This window comes from Paroedura picta, chromosome 3 (assembly GCF_049243985.1).
Source record: "Paroedura picta isolate Pp20150507F chromosome 3, Ppicta_v3.0, whole genome shotgun sequence".
Classification (NCBI taxonomy): domain Eukaryota; kingdom Metazoa; phylum Chordata; class Lepidosauria; order Squamata; family Gekkonidae; genus Paroedura; species Paroedura picta.
Window position 1 is genome coordinate 9,388,576 of NC_135371.1, and position 26,828 is coordinate 9,415,403.

A 26,828-nucleotide genomic window follows, 5' to 3' on the forward strand; every position below is an offset into this window, starting at 1 on the left:
GGTAAGGGGGGGGGGAGAGGCAAGAGAAAAGGGGGGGGGAAGGAGTCTGCATCTATGTGTGCACAAGAGTGTCTGTGATAGAGAGGGAGGGGGCCAGGACGAAGGAACCCCAGAGCAGGTATGTGTTCTGTGATAGACTCTCATTAGAATGTATTTGTACTTGTTGGTGTGCATATAAATCAAATAATAAATGCATTAAATCAAATTTTTTAAAAAACTAGGAGAGAAGGTGGGTGGCATCGAATTGCAGCTATGTGCAGTAAAGCCGGTTGGGTGTTTGCATCCTTGCAGGCAGGCACTCTGCATATTGGAGGGAGGAGGGCGGTGCACACCGGGCAAATTCTAACTGTTGTGTTTTGTCGGTTAGTGTCAGTTAAAGCGTTAGTTAACAAAATCTCTCTCGGTCAGTCCCGTGAGCGCCTCATTACCTCAAAACAAAATGTCCCCACTTGGTTCTGTGGAGTCTAAAGGCTATCGCACAGAAGTGCTCTCACACTGAGGACATCGGCTCAAATCACCAACCCAGCCCAAAAATCAGATTTTTACAACCAAGGGAGCTCCCCTGGGCCAGCTCCCCTGCCTCAGTTAATGGCCTTCTTGCCCCACTGATAACAAACCAGCACCCCCCCAGGAGTTTTGCTGTGGGCTAGAGCCATCCCCTTTGTGGGACCACCGAAAACTGACTTAGCAAAATCCCTCAATAAAGCTTTAATTGAATATAGCTTGGTCCAAGTTTCTAGAAACCAGACGTCCTGGAGAAGCCATGAGCTGCGAGCAAGAGAGTCACGTATGCTGCCTGAATTCCACGCGCAAAGAGGACCAAAAGGGTCTATCGCAGTTTGCAAAAGGCCTCACGATAGCCTTCGAGGATGAAATGTTGCAGGTCTAGGAATGTGCATGTGTACAGGACAGACTTCCTCGGCTTTTTAACCAATGAGAAACCCCTGAAACATCAGGCTTTGCAAAACCCCAGAAGTGGCGCAATCATGCAGAATATGGTTGGGAAGCAGAGCTGTGGACATGCCCACCTGGGGCCCCTCGCCTTCCCACCCCCTCCAGGCCCATCATTGGCCATGGGGGATGAGGAGGTCAACATGACCTTATTGTTGGAACAGACAATGTCTGGTGTACAAAGAAGAAGAGAAGAAGACCCTGCAGGGGCAGCAAGAAGACTGTTAGTGAGGATAGTGAGGTCAGGACCTCCTCTCCTGCTAAGTGTCATTCTTTGTTTGTCTTCACATTTCTACTCTTAGCGGCAATTTTCTGCTTCTTCTCGGAAGCCACGGTTCGAATCTCTCTCTTTCTTAGTCGAGCATGTAGTCAGCTCCTGTCTCTGTCTCTCCTCTGCACTATCGAGTATGGTAATTCCTTAATAAACCTTTTCTTATTCTTAAATCAGGGTGTGCAACCTCACCGCCTTATTTCCTCTGCTAGCACACACATGGTCATATCACCTGATAAATGTTTAACCCATTTGAAAAATATACTAAAAATTATTTAACTCCCACTCCTTCAGGAAACCCAGGGCCATCGAGAAACCCTAGGGCAGGGGTAGTCAAACTGGCAGGGGCTCATAGGAATTGTAGTCCATGGACATCTGGAGGGCCGCAGTTTGACTACACCTGCCCTAGAGCAGCGGTAGTCAACCTGTGGACCTCCCAGATATGCATGGACTACAATTCCCATGAGCCTGGCAGGGGGCTCATGGGAATTGTAGTCCATGAACATCTGGAGGACCACAGGTGGATTAACCCCTCCCTAGAGTGTCACGAAACCCTGGTTGAGAAAGCCTGCCCTCCAGGGCTGCTGTAAGCCAGCTGTAACTTGAAGGCACGAGAAAGAAAAAAAGGAACCAGCATTGTATAAATAATGTTTAATGCGGCAATAATAAATACCTACATGGCTTTCAATAAATCAATAAATAGAACTCTGAGGTAGAAAGCATCGTCAGCATAGCTGAAAACTTGAAATTCTTAGCAATGACGATTACAGAGCCGGGTGCAATTTTGTTTTAAAGTGCAGTACAAATGATTAACCAGTAATGTGAATTTTATTATTAATAATAATAATAATTAATATTAATAATAATCACACTCCACCATATCCTGAGGCTGAGCAACAGGAAAACACACACATAGCAGCAGCATAAGTTGAATTTGTATCTTCAAGGGCATGCGCACACTCTTATGAACACACACACACACACACACAGGCTAGAAAGCTTAACAAGGCCATGCCAAGGAGGGGGGGGGAATCTTCCTACTCCTCTATTTCATTGGGAAAAACATGATGCCAGATCTGTTCTCTGAAACGGCTGTTCCTGTTTCAAAGCCGTGCGCACAACATCAGTCCACTGCAGCTCAGGAACAACTACAGTGCAAAGACGGCAGAGGATGTGGGAGAGATGAGCATTATGTGCCGCTTGAGGCCCACACTCAAAACAGCTGGCCCCTTGAGGAGGGGTGGGGGCTAGGTGGTAAAGGCACCTGCCTGGCATGCAGAAGGTCCCAGGTTCAACCCGCAGTATCTCCAGTTTAAAAAACCGGGCATGAGGTGATGTGGGAGTTCTCCAGCTTGGTGTAGTGGTTAGGAGTGCGGACTTCTAATCTGGCGAGCCGGGTTTGATTCCACGCTCCCCCACATGACCTTGGGCTCACCACAGCACTGATAAAGCTGTTCTGACTGAGCAGTAATATCAGGGCTCTCTCAGCCTCACCCATCTCACAAGGTGTCTGTTGTGGGGAGAGGAAAGGGAAGGCAACTGGAAGCCACTTTGAGACTCTTTGGGTAGAGAAAGTGGCATGTAAGAACCACCTCTTCTTCTTCAGTAATCTCAGGGCTCTCTCAGCCTCACCTCCCTCACAGGGTGTCTGCTGTAGGGAAAGGGAAGGGAAGGCGACTGTAAGCCGCTTTGAGACTCCCTCGGGTAGAGAAAAGCGGCATATAAGAACCAACTCTTCTTCTTCTTCCTGACACCCTGGAAAGCTGCTGCCAGTCTGGGTAGGCACCACTGAACTTGAAGGACCAAAGTTCTTCATTCAGAACGAGGCAGCTCCAAGTATCCTGTCCCAGTCGGGTAAGATGGACACGGAACGTAGCCCCCATTCTCTCTCCTGGGCATCCCTGTTCTCAAAACATCAAAACTGCCTGTTTACATTTTTTTTATCCTGGTCTTCTTCCAATGAGTTCAGGGTGGGTCACTGGAAGGTAGGAAAAAGGAGAACGTGGCTAGCTGAAGGCCACCTCAAGTTTGGAGCCTTGTTGGACACTCTAACCCAGGGGTAGTCAAACTGCGGCCCTCCAGATGTCCGTGGACTACAATTCCCAGGAGCCCCTGCCAGCAAATGCTGGCTGGGGCTTCTGGGAATTGTAGTCCATGGACATCTGAAGGGCCGCAGTTTGACTACCCCTGCTCTAACCACTATACCACACCGTGCATAATGCAATCTTGAAGAGTGAGAAGCCACCGGGAGCTGTGCATTGATGAGCAAGAGCAGATTTCCACCAATGGTCCAGTAGCGATAGAGACATCAGTCATCTCGGAAAGCTCAGAAGTGTCCCTCGCAGGCTGGTATTTCACAAATCACGGAACAAAGATCTGGGAGTCTCACATAAGAGGTAGCTAAATATCCACCCTGGAATGGGATTTGTAGTGGTCGCAGTTGAGAGGACAGGCAGAAGGGAAGGAGATCCAGAGAGCTTTGGAAAGCTAAGGGCCCAAGGACAACTGTTCATTCCGCCTCAGGGATTTGGGGTCGCAACTTCCGTTCCTGCTGAGTCCACCACGACCTTGAGGTAGAGTACATCGTCCTTGAGGTATCTGGGGACCTGTGCTTTGCAGGCAAAGAGAGGGCTCCCGCTGGCGACGTTGAGCCTCTCGCACGGCTGGTGGAAGGAGGCGCTGTGGGGATCGGGCAGGAAGGTCTCCTTCAGGGGCGGCTGCCTTCGCGTGGGGTCCAGGAGGACGAAGGTGACCTTTTGCTGGAAGGGCCAGGGCAAGACGTCATCGTAGGGCCCCCTGGCGACCGCGAGGAAGAGCGACAGGTGGCTGCCCTTGCCGATGCCGTCTCCATCAGGGTACATCCGGACACAGAGGTGGTATCCAAAAGGGTGGGTGGCAAAGACTGGGGAATAGACAGAACGTTTCTTCCCAGATGTGGCGTCCCTCAGGAGCTTGGAGAAGTTCTCCACTTTCCACACCAGCATGCCGTTGGTGCTGATTAACTCTGAGGACGTCGGTATGGACCCTTTGGGGCTCCTGTGCCCTTCTGGAGTGGTCTTCAGTAGCTTCTCATACTGGGAACAGCAGCGCTGAAGAGACTTCACCATGGCTACCTGGTTATTCAGCTGCCTCCGCAGAGAAACCACCATCAGCTCCAGGGACTCCACACGCAGCACGACAGCTTCTGTAGTCAAAGAAGAGCCGCCCTATGGATTGGAGAGATTCAAAAGTTGACTTTGGGTTCATGTTTGGTTGAAGGACTCAAGCCTGACACTGGTCTCTTGAACCAGGATTGTGAGGGATTATCCAATTTTTGGCCACAAGAGGGAGCTAGAGGATGGCCAGCAAAGCAGGCCAGAGTAGGCTAGGGCAGGGTTAGTCAACCTGTGGTCTCCAGATGTCCATGGACTACAATTCCATGGCAATTGTAGTCCATGAACATCTGGAGGACCACAGGTTGACTACCCCTGGGCTAGGGAACAAGGCCAACCCCTTCCTCCCCATGAAAAACCTCCAGTTCAGATTTGCTGATCTTTGACCAAGCAACAAAGGAGCTTTGCTCCTGTTTCTCACCCCCACCCATCCTTGTCCTTAGGATAGAATAATGATTGGAAAATTGTGGTCCACTTTTCTCAAAGTGGGAAATAAAGTGGTAAATTATTAGTGCTGCCAAACTCCTGATGGGGGCAGGGGATACCCTGCCCTCAGATCCTGTTAAATGGGGGGAAGGCCTCATCTACTTACAGGAAGTTCTTACTATAGAGTTTCTGGCTATTCATAGTTCTAGGCAGAAGTGACAAATGGTAGCTCTAGGAACCACCTGAAACTCTGTAGTTAGAACGTCCGACTTTAACATCCTAGAACTAAGCTTTGTTTCTTCCGGGTAGCTCTAGGAATCACCAGGAACTCTATCGTTAGAACTTCACATAAGTAAACAAGGTCCTATTTTTATTATTGGTTTTCTCCTGGGGTGGTGCTCCCCCGCAATCCAACAAATTAATGTGTGCAGGTGTAGGGTCTGACGTCTACATTTGTCCAATACCCGTCTTGCTGAATCTTCTTCCGCATCCTTGGTCTGCTAAAGCAGGGGTAGTCAACCCGTGGTCCTCCAGATGTTCATGGACTACAATTCCCATGTGCCCCTAAAGGACTTACTTCGCTGCTGTTTTTGCTGGTCCAGGTGAGTCCCTTTTCTTCAACTGCTTCTTGATCCCTGAGAGCCAAGGCAGATTCCTTTGCAGTTCCAAACGGACCCTCAGGGGGGCAGACATGATCCTGCATCAGAACAAGCCAGAGAGTCAGGAAAGTTGAAAGGGGAGAGGGGGAAGGCGTGAGAGAAATTGCTTCCCATCTCCTTTGTGCAGACAATATTTCTGTCCAACTACGACAGCCATCTTCCCTTAATTAATGAGCTGCCAGCTGGTGCTCTAAGGGCAGATCAAGACCAGAGCTGCTGTCGAAATGATCTGCCAAAGCCGGCCTAGAGAGCTCTTTGCAAGCAAGGATTTTCTGGCTCACAGCTTGCATGCTGGACTGTGCAAACTGGCGGGTGACTTCTCAGAGGGGCCTTTGACCTGGGAAGAGCCTTCCTCCCAACCCAGCAGGAGAGCATCCAAGGCTCCGGTGGAGTTTTCACATCACCTAAACCAGGGGTAGTCAAACTGCGGCCCTCCAGATGTCCATGGACTACAATTCCCAGGAGCCCCTGCCAGCGAAAGCTGGCAGGGGCTCCTGGGAATTGTAGTCCATGGACATCTGGAGGGCCGCAGTTTGACTACCCCTGACCTAAACATTTCAACCTGCCACGGGGTCACCCTGGGGCGGGAGGCCGGGGTTCAGTGGTAGAGTATCTGCTTGACATGCAGAAAGTCCCAGGATGTGAACGCCTAACTTGAAATGTCATGGCAATTTCCCTCCCCTTCCAACTTGTGCTTTTTGTTTTGGAGAAGGCCCTGTGCCCATCGGACTACGAAAGAGAGGCGGGAGGAAAGGGCAGTCCTGAAAATGCTCTGGAACCCCCTCCCTTCCAAGGTCCCTGGGCTGTGTTGCTAAGGAGAGGACGGGGGAGAGAAATCTTCATGAAATACCTGATAGGATTTCAGTGTTCCAGACCAGGCGCATCCAAAATTTGGGCAAGCCACTTCTGTGGCGAGTGCATCATTCTCTGCAGCTTTGTCACTGTGGAACTGAGGAGAGAGAAATTCAGGAGGTTCGCTGGTGGTTCTCTAAAGTCTGTTTCGCATCCTTTTGCCACAGCCCAAACAACTTACACCTTAAACGCGTTACTGCCAGTGAAAATGGCAGCCCTGCGGTTCACCGCCCTTCTAACTCATAGGACGGTTTCCCTACGTTTCCTTTCCAGTCCAAACCAATGGCAGCCAACAATATGGGGCAAGGAACTGCACAAGGCTGTAAGATCAAGATGCACAGTTCTCCATTGTTTTGGAACGGCAAGAGGAAATCCAATGGAGTTTTCAGAGGCAATTGTGCATTTAAAGTATGAAGTTTACTAAAATTCCACTCACCTGTCTGGGGCTCAGTTCTTGTCTACAAGCATGACACAGCACCTTGTCCGTGTCCCTGTGGCGGGAAGAAAAACAGGAACTTAATATTGTGCAAATTGAAATAGAAATGTTAGCTTTTAAGGCTTCTCCCCCTCCCACTCATAAAGTTCCATTTTCTTTATGTGAATATCCTCCACACTATGTTGTCGTACGCATGCACAAGTCCCGTACACTTGTTCATTCTAGTGAAAGATATTTGCGTGCATTGTCAACGCTTGGCATATCATCTATGCCCATTGGCCACCTCTATACATTTGTGCATTATATACATATGTGTCCTTGGCATTTCCATTAGAAATGGGCTCTGGACATCATAGAATCATAGAACCATAGAGTTGGAAAGGGCCATACAGGCCATCTAGTCCAACCCCCTGCTCAATGCAGGATCAGCCCAAAGCATCCTAAAGCATCCAAGAAAAGTGTGCATCCAACCTTTGCTTGAAGACTGCCAGTGAGGGGGAGCTCACCACCTCCTTAGGCAGCCTATTCCACTGCTGAACTACTCTGACTGTGAAATTTTTTTTCCTGATATCTAGCCTATATCGTTGTACTTGAAGTTTAAACCCATTACTCCTCTCCTCTGCAGCCAACGGAAACAGCATCCTGCCCTCCTCCAAGTGACAACCTTTCAAATACTTAAAGAGGGCTATCATGTCCCCTCTCAACCTCCTTTTCTCCAGGCTGAACATTCCCAAGTCCCTCAACCTATCTTCATAGGGCTTGGTCCCTTGGCCCCAGATCATCCTCCTCACTCTCCTCTGTACCCTTTCAATTTTGTCTACGTCCTTCTTGAAGTGAGGCCTCCAGAACTGCACACAGTACTCCAGGTGTGGTCTGACCAGTGCCGTATACAATGGGACTATGACATCTCGTGATTTTGATGTGACCCTAACCTCCTTCAACACCATTAGGTCGTCGCGAAGTAAGTCAATGAACAATCAAACCATCCAAGAAGCGCTTTTTAAAAAACCGGGACAACCCACCAGAAACACACGTAGACTGAAAAGCTAGACAGAGGTGAGCAGTGCTAGAACAGTAAGTGGCTTCTAGACCAAACTGAGCCTGAATTCTGCCTCGAAGTGAAAATGAATAAACAGAGGTGAGATTATTTTATTCAGCCCCTGAAGAGTTTTCAAGGCAAAAGATGCTCAGAGGTGGTTTAGCCTTGGCTGCTTCTTCATTGTGACCCTGGGATCCCTTGGAGGTCTCCCATCCAAATTCTTGCCAGGGCCAACCCTGCTTAAGCTTGCAAGAACAAGAATGAGCTAGCTTTGACAGGGGCCCAGAACGCCTCAAGTAACAACTCCAGCAAAAAGATCTGGCCACGAGTAAGTGTGCCTGCACACAAAAAGCTGAAATGATAGAATCATAGAGTTGGGAGGGACCTCCTGGGTCATCTAGCCCAACCCCTGCACTAGGCAGGACACTCACAACCCTACCGCTCATCCACTGTCACCTGCCACCCCCTTGAACCTTCACAGAATCAGCCTCTCCATCAGAGGGCTATCCAGCCTTTGTTTTAAAATTTACAAAGATGGAGAACCCACCACCACCCGAGGAACCCAGAACTAAACTTTGCTGGTCTTGAAGGTACCACCGGACTCAAACTTTGTTCTGTCGCTAGGCGGTCAAAAACACAAAGGAGAACACACCCTGACCCAAACAAAAGCCAAGGACCTAAAAAGGTCAATAAGGAAATGAACTTTAAGCCTATACAGGGTGGAACACAATGATAATACCAGTGTGTATTAACCAAATTAAAAAACCCAAGGCTTTTCGCATAGCCTCGATAAGATCAATCCATGTATACACACCAATGCCTCCGCTACCACCTTTATCAACGGTCAGGTATCACATAAAACCAGCAGGTATGAAATGCACAATAATTGTTACAGCCCATTGGCTCCTTTACAGAAAAAAAAGATATAATCAGGACACTACCAAGCACCAGGAGAAGGCGGCATATAAATGTATAACAAAATAAACAAACAAACTTCGGACCTCTAGTCCTGGGGTAGTCAACCTGTGGTCCTCCAGATGTCCATGGGCTACAATTCCCATGAGCCCCTGCCAGCGTTTGCTGGCAGGGGCTCATGGCAATTGTGGTCCATGGACATCTGGAGGACCACAGGCTGACTACCCCTGCCTAGCCAATTCTGTGGGCCAGCGGAAGGCCAGAGAAAACTATTGGAGACAACCACCGTTTCAAAAACACATCAAAGCAATAACACCAGAGTCCAGCAGCACCTTTAAGACCAACAAAGATTCATTCAAGGCGAGAGCCTTGAATGAATCTTTGCTGGTCTTAAAGGTGCTACTTCAGACCAACACGGACCAACAGGGCTGCATCGCGTCAAAGCAAGCCCTTTGAGCGCCCCACAGGCAAGCAGCGTGTGACATTTAGAAGCCGCTTGTGACGCCGGGAGGCAGGAGCGAGAGAGCGCGCCACCGACCCACCTGAAGAGCCTCTTGACGCAGCCCAGGCAGTAGCGGTGGCCGCATTCCGCCTGCTGCGGGGCGATGAGCAGGAAGCCGCAGGCCTGGCACAGCAAGCCGGCGTTGGCGACGGGGTCGACGGGCATCAAGGCGCCCCTGCGCAGCTTGCCCATCATCCGAGCCGCGAAAGCAGCAGCGGCAGCAGCAGCCAACAAAGCTCCAAAGCGGCCTGCGCCGAGGCGGTTGTGAGCGCTGCGAGGCCGGGCGGAGTCTTTTTAAAGGCGGGCCAGCCCCGGGCCTTGACTCAGCGAGGACGCGCCAGGGAATCCCGCGCCTGACTCATCACGCGTGCCTCGCAGCGCTGGGGAAATGCCTCTGACTTCAACCCGTTGCGAAAAGGGGAGCCTCGGGACGGGAAGCCAATGTGGGGAGACCCTGCTCCTTCCAGCCCAGGCTCGAGCAATCCTCCCCGGGCTCGGGGGTCGCCTTTCCCCCGGGCCTTGGTCCTCTCCCTTGAATGAATCTTTGGTTAAAGACACGGATGGAAAAGGGGAGAATGGCATAAGTTGAGTATTTGAGGCACAATAAAGCAGAAGAAGAAAATAAAGCCCAATGCTGCAGGGGTAGTCAACCTGTGGTCCTCCGGATGTGCATGGACTACAATTCCCATGAGCCCCTGCCAGCAAACGCAGCCCTCCCCCATCCCCATCCCAAACAGCTCTTTCCTCCAGGGGAACTGATCTCTGGAGTCCGGAGAGGAGCTTTCATTCTGGAGCAGGGGTAGTCAACTTGTGGTCCTCCAGATGTGCATGGACTACAATTCCCATGAGCCCCTGCCAGCAAACGCAGCCCTCCCCATCCCCATCCCAAACAGCTCTTTCCTCCAGGGGAACTGATCTCTGGAGTCCGGAGAGGAGCTTTCATTCTGGAGCAGGGGTAGTCAACCTGTGGTCCTCCAGATGTCCATGGACTACAATTCCCATGAGCCCCTGCCAGCGTTTGCTGGCAGGGGCTCATGGGAATTGTGGTCCATGGACATCTGGAGGACCACAGGTTCTACCGGACTATATTGAACAGTAAAACGTTGAGGTGGAACGAAATAATCGAATGTTAGACTGTGTGTACTAGCTGGGCGGGAAATGCAAATTCCGGGGAGAAATGCCGTATGTGGTACGTGATATTAAGGGGATGTTGCTTCCCAACCATGCTCTGCACCGTTGCACCATTTTGGGGGTTTTCCTGACGCCTGAAGAATGTTTCAGGGCTTTCTCAACGGCTTTCTCAACGGTAAAATTTGCCCTGGAGGCAAATAACATTACCTACAAAATAACGTCCTATTAAGCCTCTGTTAGAATGACTCCGCACTTTTCTCCAGGCCTGTTGGCAACTCTGTCCCTTCGAGAAGAGCACGTTCCTCTCCTGAGGTGACACGCGTTGATCACCAAAACCAAGGACGGTATGCTTTTATCCTTCAGGGATGTCTGACACTTACACATTTTTCTTCCTCCCAAAAGCAGTCGGTCACGGTTCTGTCCTCCCATTTTATCCTCATAAAAGAGCCCCTCCATTTTGTCCTCACAAGAATCCTGTGAGGTCAGTGAGCTTGAGTGGTCTAAATTTACCCTCTGAGGCAGGGGTAGCCAACCTGTGGTCCTCCAGATGCCCATGGACTACAATTCCCATGAGCCCCTGCCAGCACACGCTGGCAGGGGCTCATGGGAATTGTAGTCCATGGACATCTGGAGGACCACAGGTTGACTACCCCTGCTCTAAGGTATTAAGGCAGAGAGGCAAGGGAACTGAAAATGACAGCGTCGTCCTAAGCAGAATTATGCCTCTTGGAGCACTGTTTTTTTTTAGATAAGGCCTGTCCCAGGTGGGAAATTGAAACATAAAATAAATAATATTTATTTATTACATTTTTCTATACTGCCCTCCCTTACAGCTCAGGGTGGTTTGCAATAAACAGTTCTAGCTTGCACATTATACGTTATGGCTCATGGTACATAGCACACGAGAACACAATAACATTGAATAACACTTTGAACATAGCAGAATAGAGAATATCGACAATTTTGACTTAACAATTCCAAACTTAACCGCAATTTACAGTTTATAACAGGGGTAGTCAAACTGCGGCCCTCCAGATGTCCATGGACTGCAATTCCCAGGAGCCCCCTGCCAGCAACCTGTGGTCCTCCAGATGTCCATGGACCACAATTCCCATGAGCAAATGCTGGCAGGGGGCTCCTGGGAATTGTAGTCCATGGACATCTGGAGGGCCGCAGTTTGACTACCCCTGGTTTATAACATGCAGAGGCCTGTCAGGTGTTGCCCTATGGTGTTTCTGTGGGCAAAGCTGGTGATTTGGGGTGGGGTGGGGGGCTTCTAGGTTGCTGTTCTTCTGCCGGCCTCAACCAAAGGCTCCGTGGAAGAGCTCCATTTTGCAGGCCCGGCGGAACTGTTTGAGTTCCTGCAGGGCTCTGATCTCATCTGGACATTCATTCCACCAAGTGGGAGCCAGGACAGAGAAGGCCCTGGTTCTGGTGGCAGCCAGGCTCGCTTCTTTGGGGCCAGGGATCACCAGTTTATTGTTGCTCGAGGAGCATAGAGCTCTTTGTGGGGAGGCTGAGCAGAGAGGCGGTCCCTCAAGTATGCAGGGCCCAGACCACGTGGATTCAACCGGCAGCCAGTGCCGCTGTTGGAGGACGGGCTGAGGGGGCAACTGTGCTTAGGAAGTCACTGTGGGTTTGCAAAGTGGTAGTCTGATGCAACTCCCCCATGCCAAAGGAGAGTCTGTTGTCGTCATCTTTCTCCCTATGCAAATATTATTATTATTTTATTATTATTATTAATGATGGTTTATTTCGTTAGTTTCTATACTGCCCTCCCAGCAAACCAGCTCAGGCCCTATGGAGTTTAGTTCACGGACGCGTGTAGATTAATCACCAAATCGTAGAATATATAGCCCCAGTCACAGAAGGTTTTACTGCTCTTTTTTTTACATTTTATATTTTAGAATGGTCAGTCCACTTAAGAATCTGAGGCCGTTATCTTATCTACCTAGTTGAAGCATCCCTGAACAGAGAAGAACTTTTATGCTGTTTTGTTATAATATGCTTTCAGTGAAGGCTTATTTAAAAAAAAACACACACACACACACACACAACCACCTATGCACAAGCAATTATGTATCTGTAAAGATGGGAGCATTGAAACACCAGAACATGTTTTGTTTCAATGCCAACTGTGTGATCAAATGCGAAGAGAACTTAATTCATCTGTTCCACAAACTAGGCTTGTTTCTGAGACGTTTAAAAGTCATGCTGTCAGATAAAAATATTGAACTAGCCTCTGCCGTGGCTAAATTTGCATGGAGAGCGGCCAAAATAAGGGTGAATCCGGAGCAAAGATAGAGTTACTTAGCTGTATTATGTTTTAGTTTGACATTTTATTAACTTTCATGGTTTGGAATCTCCCCCCCCCCCCTTTTAACCTTTGTTCATCACGCATATTTGTTCTGTAATTTGAATTCTGGTCTAGTACCGCATTAATAAATATTGATTGAGAATAGTAAGCCACCGGGAGCCACGAGAGAAAGGCTGGGGCATTCCAGTTTCAGCAAAGAAAATTATTTACTTTGGCAGAGTTACACGCAGAGTTATGGCAGAGTTACACGCAGGGAGCATGTGATAATATAAAACATGGCAGAGTTATACGCAGGGAGCATGTATGGCAGAGTTACACGCAGGGAACATGTGATAATATAAAACATGTAGCCAAGTAGGTGGGAAAAGCTATGCAGACAGATTGGGCAATCCCCCCTAAATACTAATATAGAAGAATTCAATCCACCCAATCGCAGCTGAGAAGAGTTCAAAATGCTCCAGGGCTTTTCTTTCCCTGGAAGGCACGACACTCACGTTCCTGTGGCAGGCTGTATCACAATCCCTTTGGGACCCGGAAGTAAATTAATTAAAAAGTGCCGGAAAGTTGGGCATCGTTTACATATAAATAAGTATAGATTCAAATGGGTAACACAGCCTACTGAAGTAACAGAATTGATTTTTGCTATATATTCCCAGTCATGTAAGGAGATCATAGTCTGACGAAGAGTGCTTGCACTGGAAAGCTCACGCCTTGAATAGGTCTTTGTTGGTCTTAAAGGTGCTACTTGACTCTGAATTTATTATATAAACAAGTCTACCCCCCTCAGAAAGAAAGACTCATTTAAATAGGTAAGCTTGTGGAACCAAGGGCAAGAAAATAGCCCTGCAACGACAGTTGTGGGTATGCTGGAATGCAAAAGGAAGAAGAGACAGGAGGATTTTTGTTTATTTGTTTATTTATTCTTTTGATTTTTATCCAACCACTCCCCACATCGCAGGCCCATGGTCTCAACCAGGGGCCTGTGGGAACTCCGGAGGTGGTCTGCCTTTCCCCTCCTGCCTTTATGAACTCAGCCACAAGCTAAGGTAGTCAACCTGTGGTCCTCCAGATGTTCATGGACTCTAATCCCCATGAGCCCCTGCCAACAATGCATGAACATCTGGAGGACCACAGGTTGACTACCCCTGAGCTAGAGAACTGTCCACTACCATTGCTCTCCCCCCCCCCCTCTGAGAATGAGTGAATTCTCTCATGGTTTGTGTGCCTAGGAGAGGGCGGAGCCTGCACACCTGCTCCCACCTTAAACCAGCACCTGGCTTTCCTCCTCCGTCCTGCCCAAGCCTACCACTTCCAGGAGGCATGAGCAAAACAATTGTTTTAAAGCTGCCGATGGCAAATAACAGATTATTCCCCTGTAAAACGATTTCTCAGACTTCCAAATGATCAAGACGAACTGCTAGGTGTTTTTTCGTTTTCGGTATCTTCGTCCGTGATGTGAGATACCCTTTAACTTTTATCAATCAGTCCTCTTTAAATGAATTCTTATAATCTTAATCCTGTGGTGATATGTATATGATTCTTCCTCCAAATTGTTCTATAGTATCCAATATACAAAGTTGTACAAGTATTAGCATCGTAAAGTGTGAATGCTCTTTAGGAGTGACTTAGAAGTTTGAGAAATTGTTTTACAATGAATAAACTCTTATTTGCCACTGCCAGCTTGAAAATCACTATTTTGCTTGTATCACGGCTGACGGGTCTTCAGCTGGGACAGCCTTCCTGATTGGTGGTTAGGCTATGAATCCCAACTCCTCCCAGCACCCTCTTACCGTTTTATTAAGAGGTGCAGATTCTTGACTATTTAACACAATTGTTTTATGAAATTCCATAAGCAGCCCTGGGTGTTCCTGTGATAAGGTAAAGGTAAGGGTATCCCCTGTGCAAGCACCGAGTCATGTCTGACCCTTGGGGTGACGCCCTCTAGCGTTTTCTTGGCAGACTCAATACGGGGTGGTTTGCCAGTGCCTTCCCCAGTCATCACCGTTTACCCCCCCAGCAAGCTGGGTACTCATTTTACCGACCTCGGAAGGGAAGGTTGAGTCAACCTTGAGCCGGCTGCTGGGATCAAACTCCCAGCCTCATGGGCAGAGCTCTCAGACTGTATGTCTACTGCCTTACCACTCTGCGCCACTCTGTGATATCACCTATCAAATCCAAAAGCAGACATAGAGACATACTAGGTGCTCTCTCCTACGAATGCATATGTTGTTGAACATATAAAAAAACCCACATATTTTCCCTTGAAACAAAACTATTGCCAAGGTTTTTATCTTGATTCAGATTTTTGATAGGGCTGCCCTGGGCTAGATATTATCAAGTCAGCAGTTACAGTCTCAGTTCACCATCTCAGGGGATATCCCACACTCGGCGTTCAGGAGAAGAAATGATTCATACCAGTTTTCTTTTGAAAAACTTTCAACCTTCATTTCACAAGTTGCCAGGGCATAACTGCTTTTCAGCTGCCAATTACAATGTAGGGAAGAAGTTCAGTTTCCTCAGGACAAATTCTAGTACTCCCGGTACTGGGAAAATAAAATATATTTGCACGTCAAGGAAACGTACCTTGGCGTAACTGTGCAATGAATGACTAACAGGCAAATCATGTTAAAACAAATGAAAATCTGGAAATGCCCTTGGAGAGCACATTTCATATTCATACATGATCTGGAAGCAAGGGTTAGCCACAGGGTCGCCAAGGTCACATTTTGGGGGTGGGGGGAGCCCCAAGAAGACTGTGAAGAACTGCAAGCTGCTGTCTCCCAACTGGATTAACAAGCCGTCGGATGGCAGATCGCATTCGATATGAGGAAATCCACAATAATGTAAATCGGGGCACAAATTTCAGTCGTCATATACATGCGTATTTGGGATTTGAAGTGGCTAGGATGCCCCAGGAAAGATACTGGGGTGATGCTGTATCTCCCTTTCTTTCCCCCTGCTGAAAAAACAGAGTGGGAAAATAGATCGGGGACAATTACCAAGGTGGTGGTAGTAAGTGGTTAAAAAGGTAAAGGTATCCCCTGTGCAAGCACCGAGTCATGTCTGACCCTTGGGGTGACACCCTCTAGCGTTTTCATGGCAGACTCAATACGGGGTGGTTTGCCATTCCCTTCCCCAGTCATTACCGTTTACCCCCCAGCAAGCTGGGTGCTCATTTTACCGACCTCGGAAGGATGGAAGGCTGAGTCAACCTTGCGCCGGCTGCTGGGATCGAACTCCCAGCCTCATAGGCAGAGCTTTCAGACTGCATGTCTGCTGCCTTACCACTCTGCGCCACAAGAGGCTCTTGTGAGTGGTTAGAGTAGGCATTCCCAACATGGCCTTTACCGATGTATATTTTGAAAATTACTCCTCTTGTCCACTTGGGCTTGCTCTCTGTGTGTGTCTCTGCCTCGTACGGTGGCCTTTTTGTGGTTGACTCCACCTCCCATGGCAGTGGTTCTGCAGTTGTGGACACCGAACCGATCCTCCCAATGAGGAAGGCCCAAAGTGCTTGGCGCTTCTCAGCTGACATGACCTAAGGACCAGGAGGACACGATGGAGGTCCATAACGTTCTAAATGCTGGGGAGAAAGTGAATCGCAACCGTTTTTCCTTTCTCTCATAATAGCAGAACTGACCCTAACCTTTTTCATATAATTAACACCGGCATTACCTTATTCACATTATTAACATTCTGCATGGAATTTACCTCAGGCTTTGGTAATAGCCATTTGCTTAGACAGCGTTTAAGAGGTACACATGTGGATCCATAGCTTCTTTTCTAGCTTGTTTGACAATGGTATCCAAGGATGTTATTGCCTTCACCTTTGTCTGAGGATGGTGGCTCAGGATGCTGCCCCCCCCAGATTTTCTTCCATTCTCCCCCGCTGCCACTTGCTCTATTAACCCCTTTCTGTACCCGCTGTCTCTGTTATTCCTCCTCACATCTTTCTATTCTGGCTCTCTACAAGCGGAAGTCTCTCATTTTGTCTCAGCAACGCAAGCTGCCCACTGAAATCTCTTGTTGTCCTTTCCCAAGGTCTCACACAGCAAGGAATAGTGTTCCATGCTGTGGTGTTCTGCACTAAGATTATTTTGCTTGATTTTTCAGGGAAGGGACTTTCCTCTGCATTTCCCCAGCCGCCAATATTGAGGGCTTTTTGGCAATCCTGAGGTTTCCTACCAACTTCCACCTTAAAACTGCATGGCTCCACAGTGTAGATTTTTTGATCTGCAGATTAGGACCTTTCATGATTATTACAAGTCTGATAAAGGCACACTTTTAGAGGCTAGATCTATCAGTAGTTTTATGCAGTTGCAGTTTGCTTCCTTCCCACATTTAATCTCCCCAGCCATGTAACATGGTAAGTCCCACGCATTTCTTTGCAGTCTCAAGTAAACATTTTAAACAGGATGTTTATCAAAACTCTGATGGACTACCAGATACGGTTGCTAAGCAGTTTGCAGCTTTATGGACTTGTATAAGTTGGCCGGGCCCTCTATAAACCATGATTGCTAAATGGAACCTGAACATTCAAGAGCAGTATACCTCCAAGTACCAGAAGCTGAGACCAGTTAACAGGAGTCAGTTACTTTCTTCACAATCTGTTCACAAGCAACCCAGATTAGGTCAGATGACAGAATTCTAAAGCAGGGAGATCTTGTTCTCATCCCACGGAGACAAGGCATGTCTTCCTATTTGTAAATGAGGTTGATTTATTTGAACCAAGACAATTTAAAATCACTTTAAAAATCATATTTGCATCACTTGGGAGGGGGAGGAGGCCAATTTCAATCAATCTTCTCCATTGTTGGTGAGGGATTTCCTCAATTAAAAGTGGCTAACTAATTTGTTGCTTTAGCATTAAAGGAATATTAGCCTGAACAGCCTTAATATAATTAAGTGGGCAAAACTTTGCTCAGGATGCCCAGCCCCAAAGAAATGCAATAGACCTGGAACAGGAACAGGGCTTTTTCGGCCCTTGTCATGTCCTGGTGGAATCATAGAATCATAGAGTTGGAAGGGGCCATACAGGCCATCTAGTCCAACCCCCTGCTCAACGCAGGATCAGCCCTAAGCATCCTAAAGCAAAATGCTTTGCCTAATGAGATCAGGATCCTGCAGGACCTTAAACAGTTCCACAGACCATATAAAACAGAGTTGTTTTGCCTAGCTTGTGGTTGAGGCCCTGGAATAATATCTAAAAATGTATTGGCCTCCCTATCCAAAGTAGCTCAAGTAACCTCTTTCATATCCATTTTATCTTGCATATCCTCTCCCCACCCCCCACCCCCAATGGGGAATCGATTAAGAGCGGCAGCTTCTAATCTGGCGAGCCGGGTGTGATTCCCCGCTCCTCCACATATGACCTGCTGGGTGACCTTGGGGTTGTCACAGCCCTGTTCTCACTGAGCAGTGCTGTCAGAGCTCTCTCAGCCCTGCTGATCTTTCAGGGTGTCTGTTGTGAGCTGCTCTGAGATTCTTTCGGGCAGTGAAAACAGGGCATAAAAACTTCTTTCTTATTAAGGATGCAGTGCTGGGGAAATCAGCTTCTTTGTTGGAATTTTTAAAATATAAAATGTTTCCATTTTGTAAATTTTCAATTTGTTTTTTTTTAAATGTTGTAATCCACCCTGAGCTTGAAGGACCGACTAGAAAAGTAGGAGAAATAGGAGTAGGACTACCGCTGCTACAACTGCTGCTACAACTGCTGCTACTACTACTACTACTACTACTACTACTAGTACTCCTCCTACTACTACTAAATATAGTTGCAGAATGCAGTGTACTGCGTCTCTTAAAGTACAGCCTTTTTCTTACTACTTTAGAATGTGATGTACATTGTATTGTTTGCTTTTAGAGATGCTTTCTGCTCAGGAATCCAAATAGGAACTCTTTCTCATCCTGCAGCCATGACAGGTTTTCTGGAGAAGGACGGCACAAAGAATTTCCTTCTTTCCAGTATCCTTTTCAGTTTCGGGCTTCCCTTTCCCCTTCCACTGCCCTGTCCTGCCACACCCAACAAAACGGAATGACAGTATTAGCTAGAAATACAGCTAACAGTTACAGCGCAGATGAGGAGAAAAAAGATCACCCAAATAGATAGTGTAGGCTTTCATGAAACCCTGAGTTTTCTTGGGTGGGGAGGGTGGGAAGGGGAGGAGCCCCAGGTGGGCGTGTCCACAGCTCTGCTTCCCAACCATATTCTGCATGATCCTGCCACTTCTGGGGTTTCTCAAAGCCTGAAGAACGTTTCAGGGCTTTCTCCATGGTAAAAATATTGAGAATTGTTGAGATACTGGATGAGATTTCAGAGGCTTGCCAGCACACACCCATCTCCCCCACCCCCATCCTAAGACGTATTATACAAAATAAGAGCTGGGGGGGAGGAAGTTGTACCCCACTACAAGCTATTGTGATGTCTGATAACTTGTCCAAGATATTCCCCCCCCCAGTCTTTTCTTTACATAAAAAGTAGCCTTTTGTAAATTCATAACTGGGTTATGTGTTCGGTTTGTACAGAGTTCAGTTTTTATTTCAAGCTGGGTTTCTTTGGGGGAGATTTCTTTTTTTTGAGAGAGAAACTTTTGTTGCGGCCGAAGCTGTTTGGAAACCCCATTAAACATATGATTAAAAGAAACAGTGACTTTGTATCTCTTCCCTCTTCACCCGTTTCAGATCGCTTCAAATGCCTTATGAAAGCTGGGTGGCGGGCCAGTTAAGTTTGGTTTTTATTTTGATAGCTCAGGATGAATCGTTGTAACTCTTTTCATCTGTAAACCACCCCACACAGGACTGTGGACTACAGCGGCATGTACATTTCCTAAACAGATCAAAAGTACTAGAATAAGCCAAATGTACATGCCGTAAAAAGGCTTAAACAATTCATTCCGTTTGACTCGAGGGGTGGGGGGACAACCCTTCCTTAGATTCAAAATACGGCGGTCTGATAAATCCAAAGCTTAGGTACAAGATGGAACAAGAATATTCATCCACTTGTGTTGAGTGCTTTCAGTTTAGCTGAGTTATCTATGATCGACAGTTCTCTTCAACTCTCCAATGCAGGGGTAGTCAACCTGCGGCCCTCCAGATGTCCATGGACTACAATTGTAGTCCATGGACATCTGGAGGGCCGCAGGTTGACTACCCCTGCTCCAATGGGTATCTCCCTCCACTTCCATTTTATCCTCATAGTGACTCTGTGAGGTCAATTAAGTTGTGTGCCTATATGACCGAGTTAAGGTGAGCTTCGTGGCAGAGATGGGTCTTGTACCCAGAGACTTCCCGATCCTAATCCAATGCTTAGTGACCTCACACTGACTGTGACAGCCCAGATGGATGTGATTAATTCCTGTCACAAAACCGTGCGTCAACTTGGAAACAGAAACACAAAGACGCCTAAAAGAACACAAGTCTCTCTCCAAGCAGAAATTGGAAAATGTTTAGGTTTCTTTACCAGCAACGTGCCCTCTGCAGACACACACACACACTGACACACACACACACACGTACACCTCTTCTTCCCTGCAGATTAGAAAACATGCTGTTCTCAGTGAGCTGTTGAGAAACAATGGGGCCGACAGAAGATGAGTCAAGCTTAGGGGTGTGAGTCTGCATTCAAGAAAATTCCAGAGGAGATGGCCTTGCAGCTGGGGGTTGTCCGTGGGAACCGGTTATATAAACTTAAGGACACTTTATGTATGCCAGAGCGAAACAAAAGGTGTGAGTCCTGACTTGTGTGACGTAAGGGTTCTTACACACGGGAGGATTCCCCATTTTAGATGGACATGTCTCTCTGGGACAGGGAACCTAGATGTGTTCATAGGGGCAACAGAGGGGCAACCATCTGCAAGGTCATTGTCTGTATTTTCTGTGCTACCTTTTATGGAAAGCTTTCTCAACTAAGTTTTTGTGAAACCCCGGGGTTTCTTGACGGCCCTGGGAAGGTTTCTTGAATGGGTAGGAATTAACTAAAAGTTTTTTACATTTGTTAACATTTATTGGGTGATATGACCACATATTTCCCCCCAAAACACACACAAATGGCCACTGGGCCTCGAGGGGTTGGAACAAGGAGAGGTGTGTATACAGCTATGCTTCCCAACCATATTCTGCACGATTGGGCCACTTCTAGGGTTTCTCGAAGCCCGAAGAATGCTTCAGGGGTTTCTCGATAATAAAAAAAAAACTTGAGAAAGGCAGTTGTAAAGTCTGCCACTCAGATGGTCCAGTCTCCGTGTGCCACTTTTTGCCCTCCAAAATGTCCTCATGTTAAACTGATTCTCTTCCCCACCCCAATATTCTTCCTGCAGAGACATCCTCCTTTCCCCATGGCCTCCCCATTTCACTCTGCAAAACGCACTGTTGGTGGGCAAGGCCCTTTGCCCTTGAGTCCTGCTATGGACTTCACTGGAGGCCATTTACGCTCACGCAAGGCCTTTCCCCAGTTTGCTTCCTCTTGGTGCCACATGAGGCTGTGCTGGGGGAATTCTAGGGCCTACATAGCTGCCCCGTTTCATGAGAGATTTCCCCCTGTTGCTGGATCCAATTTACAACCTCCTCGGTGCCCGTCAGCCTGATGCCGGGACTGGCCAGCATGGAATTTCACTTAATCATCGTCATCTGCATGGCGCGCCACAGAGCTGCCTGCAGAACATGACAATCCTGCCCGTAAAAGGGAGGCTGGGGATATCACCGTCTCTTCTTTCACTTCCCCATAGCCTGAGAACTCTGGGCTTTTGTTGGTCAACAATGCAGAGACAAAAAATACAGCTGGGACTTCTTCCTCGTCAGGGTTCATTCCACACTGCAGCCCAATAGCTCTTCTAGGCTGGGCTTTGTTTACGAAATGCACCGTCCAGTCTCCTGAGGGTGTAGATAGCCGGAAGAAAATTCGGTAAGGCTTATTCCCAGGCATGAATTCACAGATTTGTGCCTCTGGGGAAAATCTGAGCTGTCCTTTGTCATAAGTGTCTACGTTTTAAAAAGGGCTCTGTCAGAGCCTCTGCTGTGCTCATGCTGGGGGAGAAATAAAAGTCCTTTACTCATATGCCTACCCAATGAACAAAAATACCCCGCCTCTCATTATTATTATTATTATTATTATTATTATTATTATTATTATTATTATTATTATTATTATTATTATTATTATTATTATGTGAAATTTCATAATGTTCCATGTAAACCGCCCAGAGCTGTAAAGAATCAGCAGTATAAAAATTGAAATAAATAAATAATAGTAATAGTAATAGTAATAGTAATAGTAATAGTAATAGTAATAGTAATAGTAATAGTAATAGTAATAGTAATAGTAATAGTAATAATTATTATTATTCTGCACCACTCCTGGAGCTGGCTCATGTCGGGTTACAGATGTCCCATTAAACCCCCATTAAAAAGGACACAAAAACTCAAAACACAGATCACAATAAAAATGAGATACATGGCCAAATATTACCCTACCCAACCCTGCCTCTAGAGGGGGGAGGAAGGAGGGTTAAGAAGATTTAGTTGTTGCTTCACGCTTTCATAGACAGTTGGTTTTTTATTTAACTCCATGCCGTGGACATTTTCAGCTACCTACTTCTACACATCTTACTGATTTACTGATTGATTGATTGATTGTCTGACTGACTGACTGGTTGATTTTTATACTGCTGCTCTTCCATTGGTCTCGCGGCGGTTTACACAAGAAAAAAACAGTAATAATACAATGAATCCCCAGAAAACACCCTTTACAGCACGGTAAAGGTAAAGGTAAAGGTATCCCCTGTGCAAGCACCGGGTCATGTCTGACCCTTGGGGTGACGCCCTCTAGCGTTTTCATGGCAGACTCAATACGGGGTGGTTTGCCAGTGCCTTCCCCAGTCATTACCGTTTACCCCCCAGCAAGTTGGGTACTCATTTTACTGACCTCGGAAGGATGGAAGGCTGAGTCAACCTTGAGCCAGCTGCTGGGATCGAACTCCCAGCCTCATGGGCAGAGCTTTCAGACTGCATGTCTGCTGCCTTACCACCCTGCGCCACAAGAGGCTCATTTACAGCACGATAGCAAATAGTAAAATAGATGGCAGCCTCTCACTCAACTTGTCTAATATCCATCCTCTTCCCCGTTCAGCCGGAGGGAGCGAGGAGCCAGATCTGATAGGCACCAAGGTCATCGAGGGGGGGATCTATTAAAGAGGTGGGATTATTTTGGGTCTGGCCTCTTGGCAACCCTAAACTGGCAAGTCATTTTGTTTAAGCCATGGTCTGCGCCAGCCACAGAGAATGCGGAATGGCATGAGTCAGTCAGAGCATCCATGCTGCCCATTCTGAATAAAGAGCCCTTTGCCCCTATGCCCACTCGATGGGCAACATCAGCAGGCCTCAAGCTATATGGGACGGGGACAAGCCGATCTGTGGGTCCTGCCCCACGTCAAACTAGTCCATCTGACTGCCTGCTGTTCCACCCTATGCCGTATGGCGTTATATGGGCAGTGGGGTGGGGGAGTTGGGGAGTTATTTCTGGGTTTTTTGTCCGTCATCTTGTTATTGCTATTAGGTTGATTGGTTTATGTTTTAATTGGGGGGGGGAGTATTGATTTTATTGTTTTATTATATGGACTATTGTAAAGGCCACTTGCCTTTTTATTTGTAAGCGACTCCGAGTCAACTTCTTGGGAGGGGCGGGATATAAACCTACAATAAACATAAACACAAACACATAAACAAGCCCTTTTATTTAAGCGAAGATCTGTTCTAGTCATGAGAATGTAGCAATAGCTGCTCAGGGCAGTGCTGGTTAATGAGCCCTTTGCCCACCTGTTGGCTGATTGCTGCAGTATAGCTCAGGCAAGAAGAAGAAGAAGAAGAAGAAGAAGAAGAAGAAGAAGAAGAAGAAGAAGAAGAAGAAGAAGAAGAAGAAGAGTTGGTTTTTATACCCCTCTCTTCACTACCAAAAGGAGTCTCAACGTGGCTTATCATCGCCCTCCCTTCCTCTTCCCAATAGGCTCCCTGTCAGTCAGGTTATGCTGGGAGAGCTCTGATAGAACTGCTCTGTAAGAACAGTTCTAAAAGGATTGTGACTGGTCCAAAGTCATTCAGCTGTATGTAGTCTAAATGTACGTCGGGTCCAATCACATATTAGGGGCTTCTGATTCTTAGAAGCACACGGGTAAGAAGAACTGAACCCTTCTGTACCCATCACTTAACCTCGCTGTTGTCTTTCTCCCCAAGCATTTTTGCTGACTTCTTTTAATCAACAAAGAATTTATTTGTCATATGATGCACTGTAGCAGGCAAGAGAGTTTTTTTTTAATGAATTAATTCATTTCAAGTTTTTATGCCCCCCTTTCCTGAGGGAAGCTTGCAATACGTCCATACAATAAAACAGTTTTTTAAAATGTAAATATTAAAATCCGGTTTACATTTTAAAACTAGGGAGCTCACTGCCTTCTGTCCTGTGGGAGGAAGGGGGAGTATGATGCTTTGGCGGGTGGTGTGCAAATCAAAGAATCATAGAGTTGGAAGAGACCTACAGGGTCATCTAGTCCAACCCTCTGCAGAATGCAGGAAATTCACAACTTCCTGCCCACTACAGTGAACCCAATTCCGTGTCCAGGTGATAACCCTCCCCCCCCTCGAATCCCTGGCCAATCGAAAGAAATTCACCTTCTGACCCCAAAGTGGCAATGGCATTTCCCTGGGCATGCAAGAAAGGGCCACAAGAGTCAAGCTCAGATGCCATCCCTTCTGCCCACCCTCTTACAACCTGCCTAATTTCACAGAATCGGCATTCCTGTCAGATGGCTATCTAGCCTCTGCTTTAAAACATCTAAAGAAGGAAAAACTCCCACCTCCCGAGGAAGCTTGTTCCACTGAGGAACCGCTCTAACTGTCAGGAACTTCTTCCGGATGTTTAGCTGAAAAGTCTTTTGAATTAATTTCATTCCATTCATTCTGATCCAACCCGGAAAACAACTCTGCTCCATCCACTATGTGGCAGCCCTTCAAGTACTTGAAGATGGCTACCATATCACCTCTTAGTCGCCTCCTCTCCAGGCTAAACAGTCCAAGCTCCCTCAACCTTTCCTCATACAACTTAGTCTCCAAACCCCTCATCATTTTCATTGCCCTCCTCTGTGTTGCCCATGCAGAGAGGCCAGTCTGTTGGTGTTCTGTGGAGGTAATTATCCATTGGAGGTGGTTTGCCATTGCCTATAATACACCCCAAGAGCCTCTTGTGGCGCAGAGTGGTAAGGCAGCCGTCTGAAAGCTTTGCCCATGAGGCTGGGAGTTCAATCCCAGCAGCCGGCTCAAGGTTGACTCAGCCTTCCATCCTTCCGAGGTCGGTAAAATGAGTACCCAGCTTGCTGGGGGGTAAACGGTAATGACTGGGGAAGGCCCTGGCAAACCACCCCGTATTGAGTCTGCCATGAAAACGCTGGAGGGTGTCACCCCAAGGGTCAAGACATGACTCGGTGCTTGCACAGGGGATACCTTTACCTTTACCTTTATAATACACTCCAGGTATGTCCTTCGCTGTGCAAAGAGGAAAGCACCTGCAATCCTCCATTTTATCTCTCGTTCACTACTAGCAAAACAGCTCAGGCCAAGACAAACCTACTCATAATACTTTGCATGTCAGAAATAAGCCCAAAGCAGGCTCTATGTGGAGCCGATCTCGAGCAAGCGATTTCCTGGCTGTCACAAGAGTGATGCAATGAATCTGCACTGAAAGGGATGGGCCATGTGATCTTTCCTCCACCCTAGCGCAACAGGAACAAAGAAATAGGATAACACCTGGACCGGTGACTGATCTTATCAACGACCCTGTATAGTTTCACCTGAATGTCTCTTCCTGGTGAAGTAATTCTTCCGGTATCTTCCTCCTGTCCTTTAATTACTAGCACATCAAAATCCCATTCGCAAGGGGTCCACCGCACTTGGACTCCCCTTCCAGCCAAAATGCAGATGTAGTCCCCTCCCAGGGCATGCCTGGAGTCCTTCACCAGCTCCAGAGTTTGTCTAATAGCCCATTAGTATTTCTGTGTCAGAGACTGATTCAACCATTAATGAACCTTCAATTTCTGCGACGTTACTCAATTGATAACATCAGGCTTTGCCGCAAGGTTCCTTGCCCTGCCTCTAGCTCCCAAGGTCCAAAACTTGCTATCCTAACCCCGCCCGTGGCACCGCAGGCGCTGCGGACTAAATAAAGCTGTAAGGGCTTAGGGGGAGGAGTTAGGCGGGCTCTGTCCAGGATGAGGAAGGGTGCCGATTGGCCCCTTCCTCCGGACAGACCATCAGCCTCGCCAATTCCCGCCCTGCCGACAAGGGAGCAACTGCGAGCCGCGCGTAGCTGGCGGGCTGGCATAGCAGCGCGGCTGGCGGGGGCTCCCTTGCCTAGCGCCCGCTGTATTGTTATTACAGCGGGCTTAATTACTAGTAAAGCTATAAAATAAAAGCAGTGACTAGCTCTCTTTGCTCTGTTTGGCTCTTTCTTATGCAAAATTCAGCTTGCTGGTGAGCTCTTCTTTCCAGGTCCACCCTTCCCATCAGATGGTAAATATATTTTCCCAATCATCTCTTTACTTTCACCTGTATGGTTGTGTTTAGATTATATTGTATGTGTGTTGTTAGGGATCCCTTTTGTTTTTTTAAAATAAAAACGCTTTTAAAATTAATTTTTAGAACTTCTGTCTAAGATTTCTGACCAGATACTCTGTATACACTGGTGGAGTATCTCACCCATTACCCCTCTTTTCTTGCTTATTTGTCTTTTAGAACTGCTAATTCCGACATCATAAATTTAGCAGACATGTCTAGTTCAGGTAACACCTGCTTCTGTGTGGTGTGAACCTTAAAAAAAACAAAGATTATTGTGTTTAGAAGAAGGATTATCTTTTGGTTGGTATGCTTATATTAGGTATAGTAAAGAAAAAAATCAATAAACATTTTGGCCAGCATCCTTTAAGAACTGCTCTAAGTAGAATTTGGAGTAAAAGCAAAAAAACTTAATTACCAAGATTCCGTTATGGTTGTCACCACATGAAGTTCTGTTTAGAAGTCGTACACATGCAGAAGAGATATGGTATGCCTATAAAAATTTACTTGTCCAAACAATGGAGAAAGCTAGGGCTGAATATAGATTAAAATCTTTAGAAACCCTAAAAAGGAAGGTATTTGAG

The 26,828-nt window shown here is 47.1% G+C and overlaps 1 protein-coding gene across 1 annotated transcript; it reads right to left on the reverse strand.

Moving 5' to 3' along the window:
• Nucleotides 1-3,417: 3,417 nt before the first annotated feature.
• Nucleotides 3,418-9,519, reverse strand: LOC143834361 (TNF receptor-associated factor 2-like). The gene is made up of 5 exons (XM_077331142.1): nucleotides 9,244-9,519; nucleotides 6,748-6,802; nucleotides 6,310-6,408; nucleotides 5,378-5,497; nucleotides 3,418-4,428 (listed from the first exon to the last, which is right to left on the reverse strand). Exons 1-5 carry the CDS (start codon nucleotides 9,396-9,398, stop codon nucleotides 3,742-3,744), a joined length of 1,116 nt encoding a protein of 371 aa, XP_077187257.1. The 5' UTR covers nucleotides 9,399-9,519; the 3' UTR covers nucleotides 3,418-3,741.
• Between the last annotated feature and the right edge of the window lie 17,309 nt (nucleotides 9,520-26,828).

Coding starts and splice junctions, on each gene's coding strand:
- LOC143834361 (XM_077331142.1), bottom strand. CDS start 9,398: ATGATGGGCAAGCTGCGCAGGGGCGCCTTGATGCCCGTCGACCCCGTC. Junction 6,803..9,243: donor TGCGTCAAGAGGCTCTTCAG/GTGGGTCGGTGG, acceptor TTCCCGCCACAG/GGACACGGACAAGGTGCTGT. Junction 6,409..6,747: donor AAGAACTGAGCCCCAGACAG/GTGAGTGGAATT, acceptor CTCTCTCCTCAG/TTCCACAGTGACAAAGCTGC.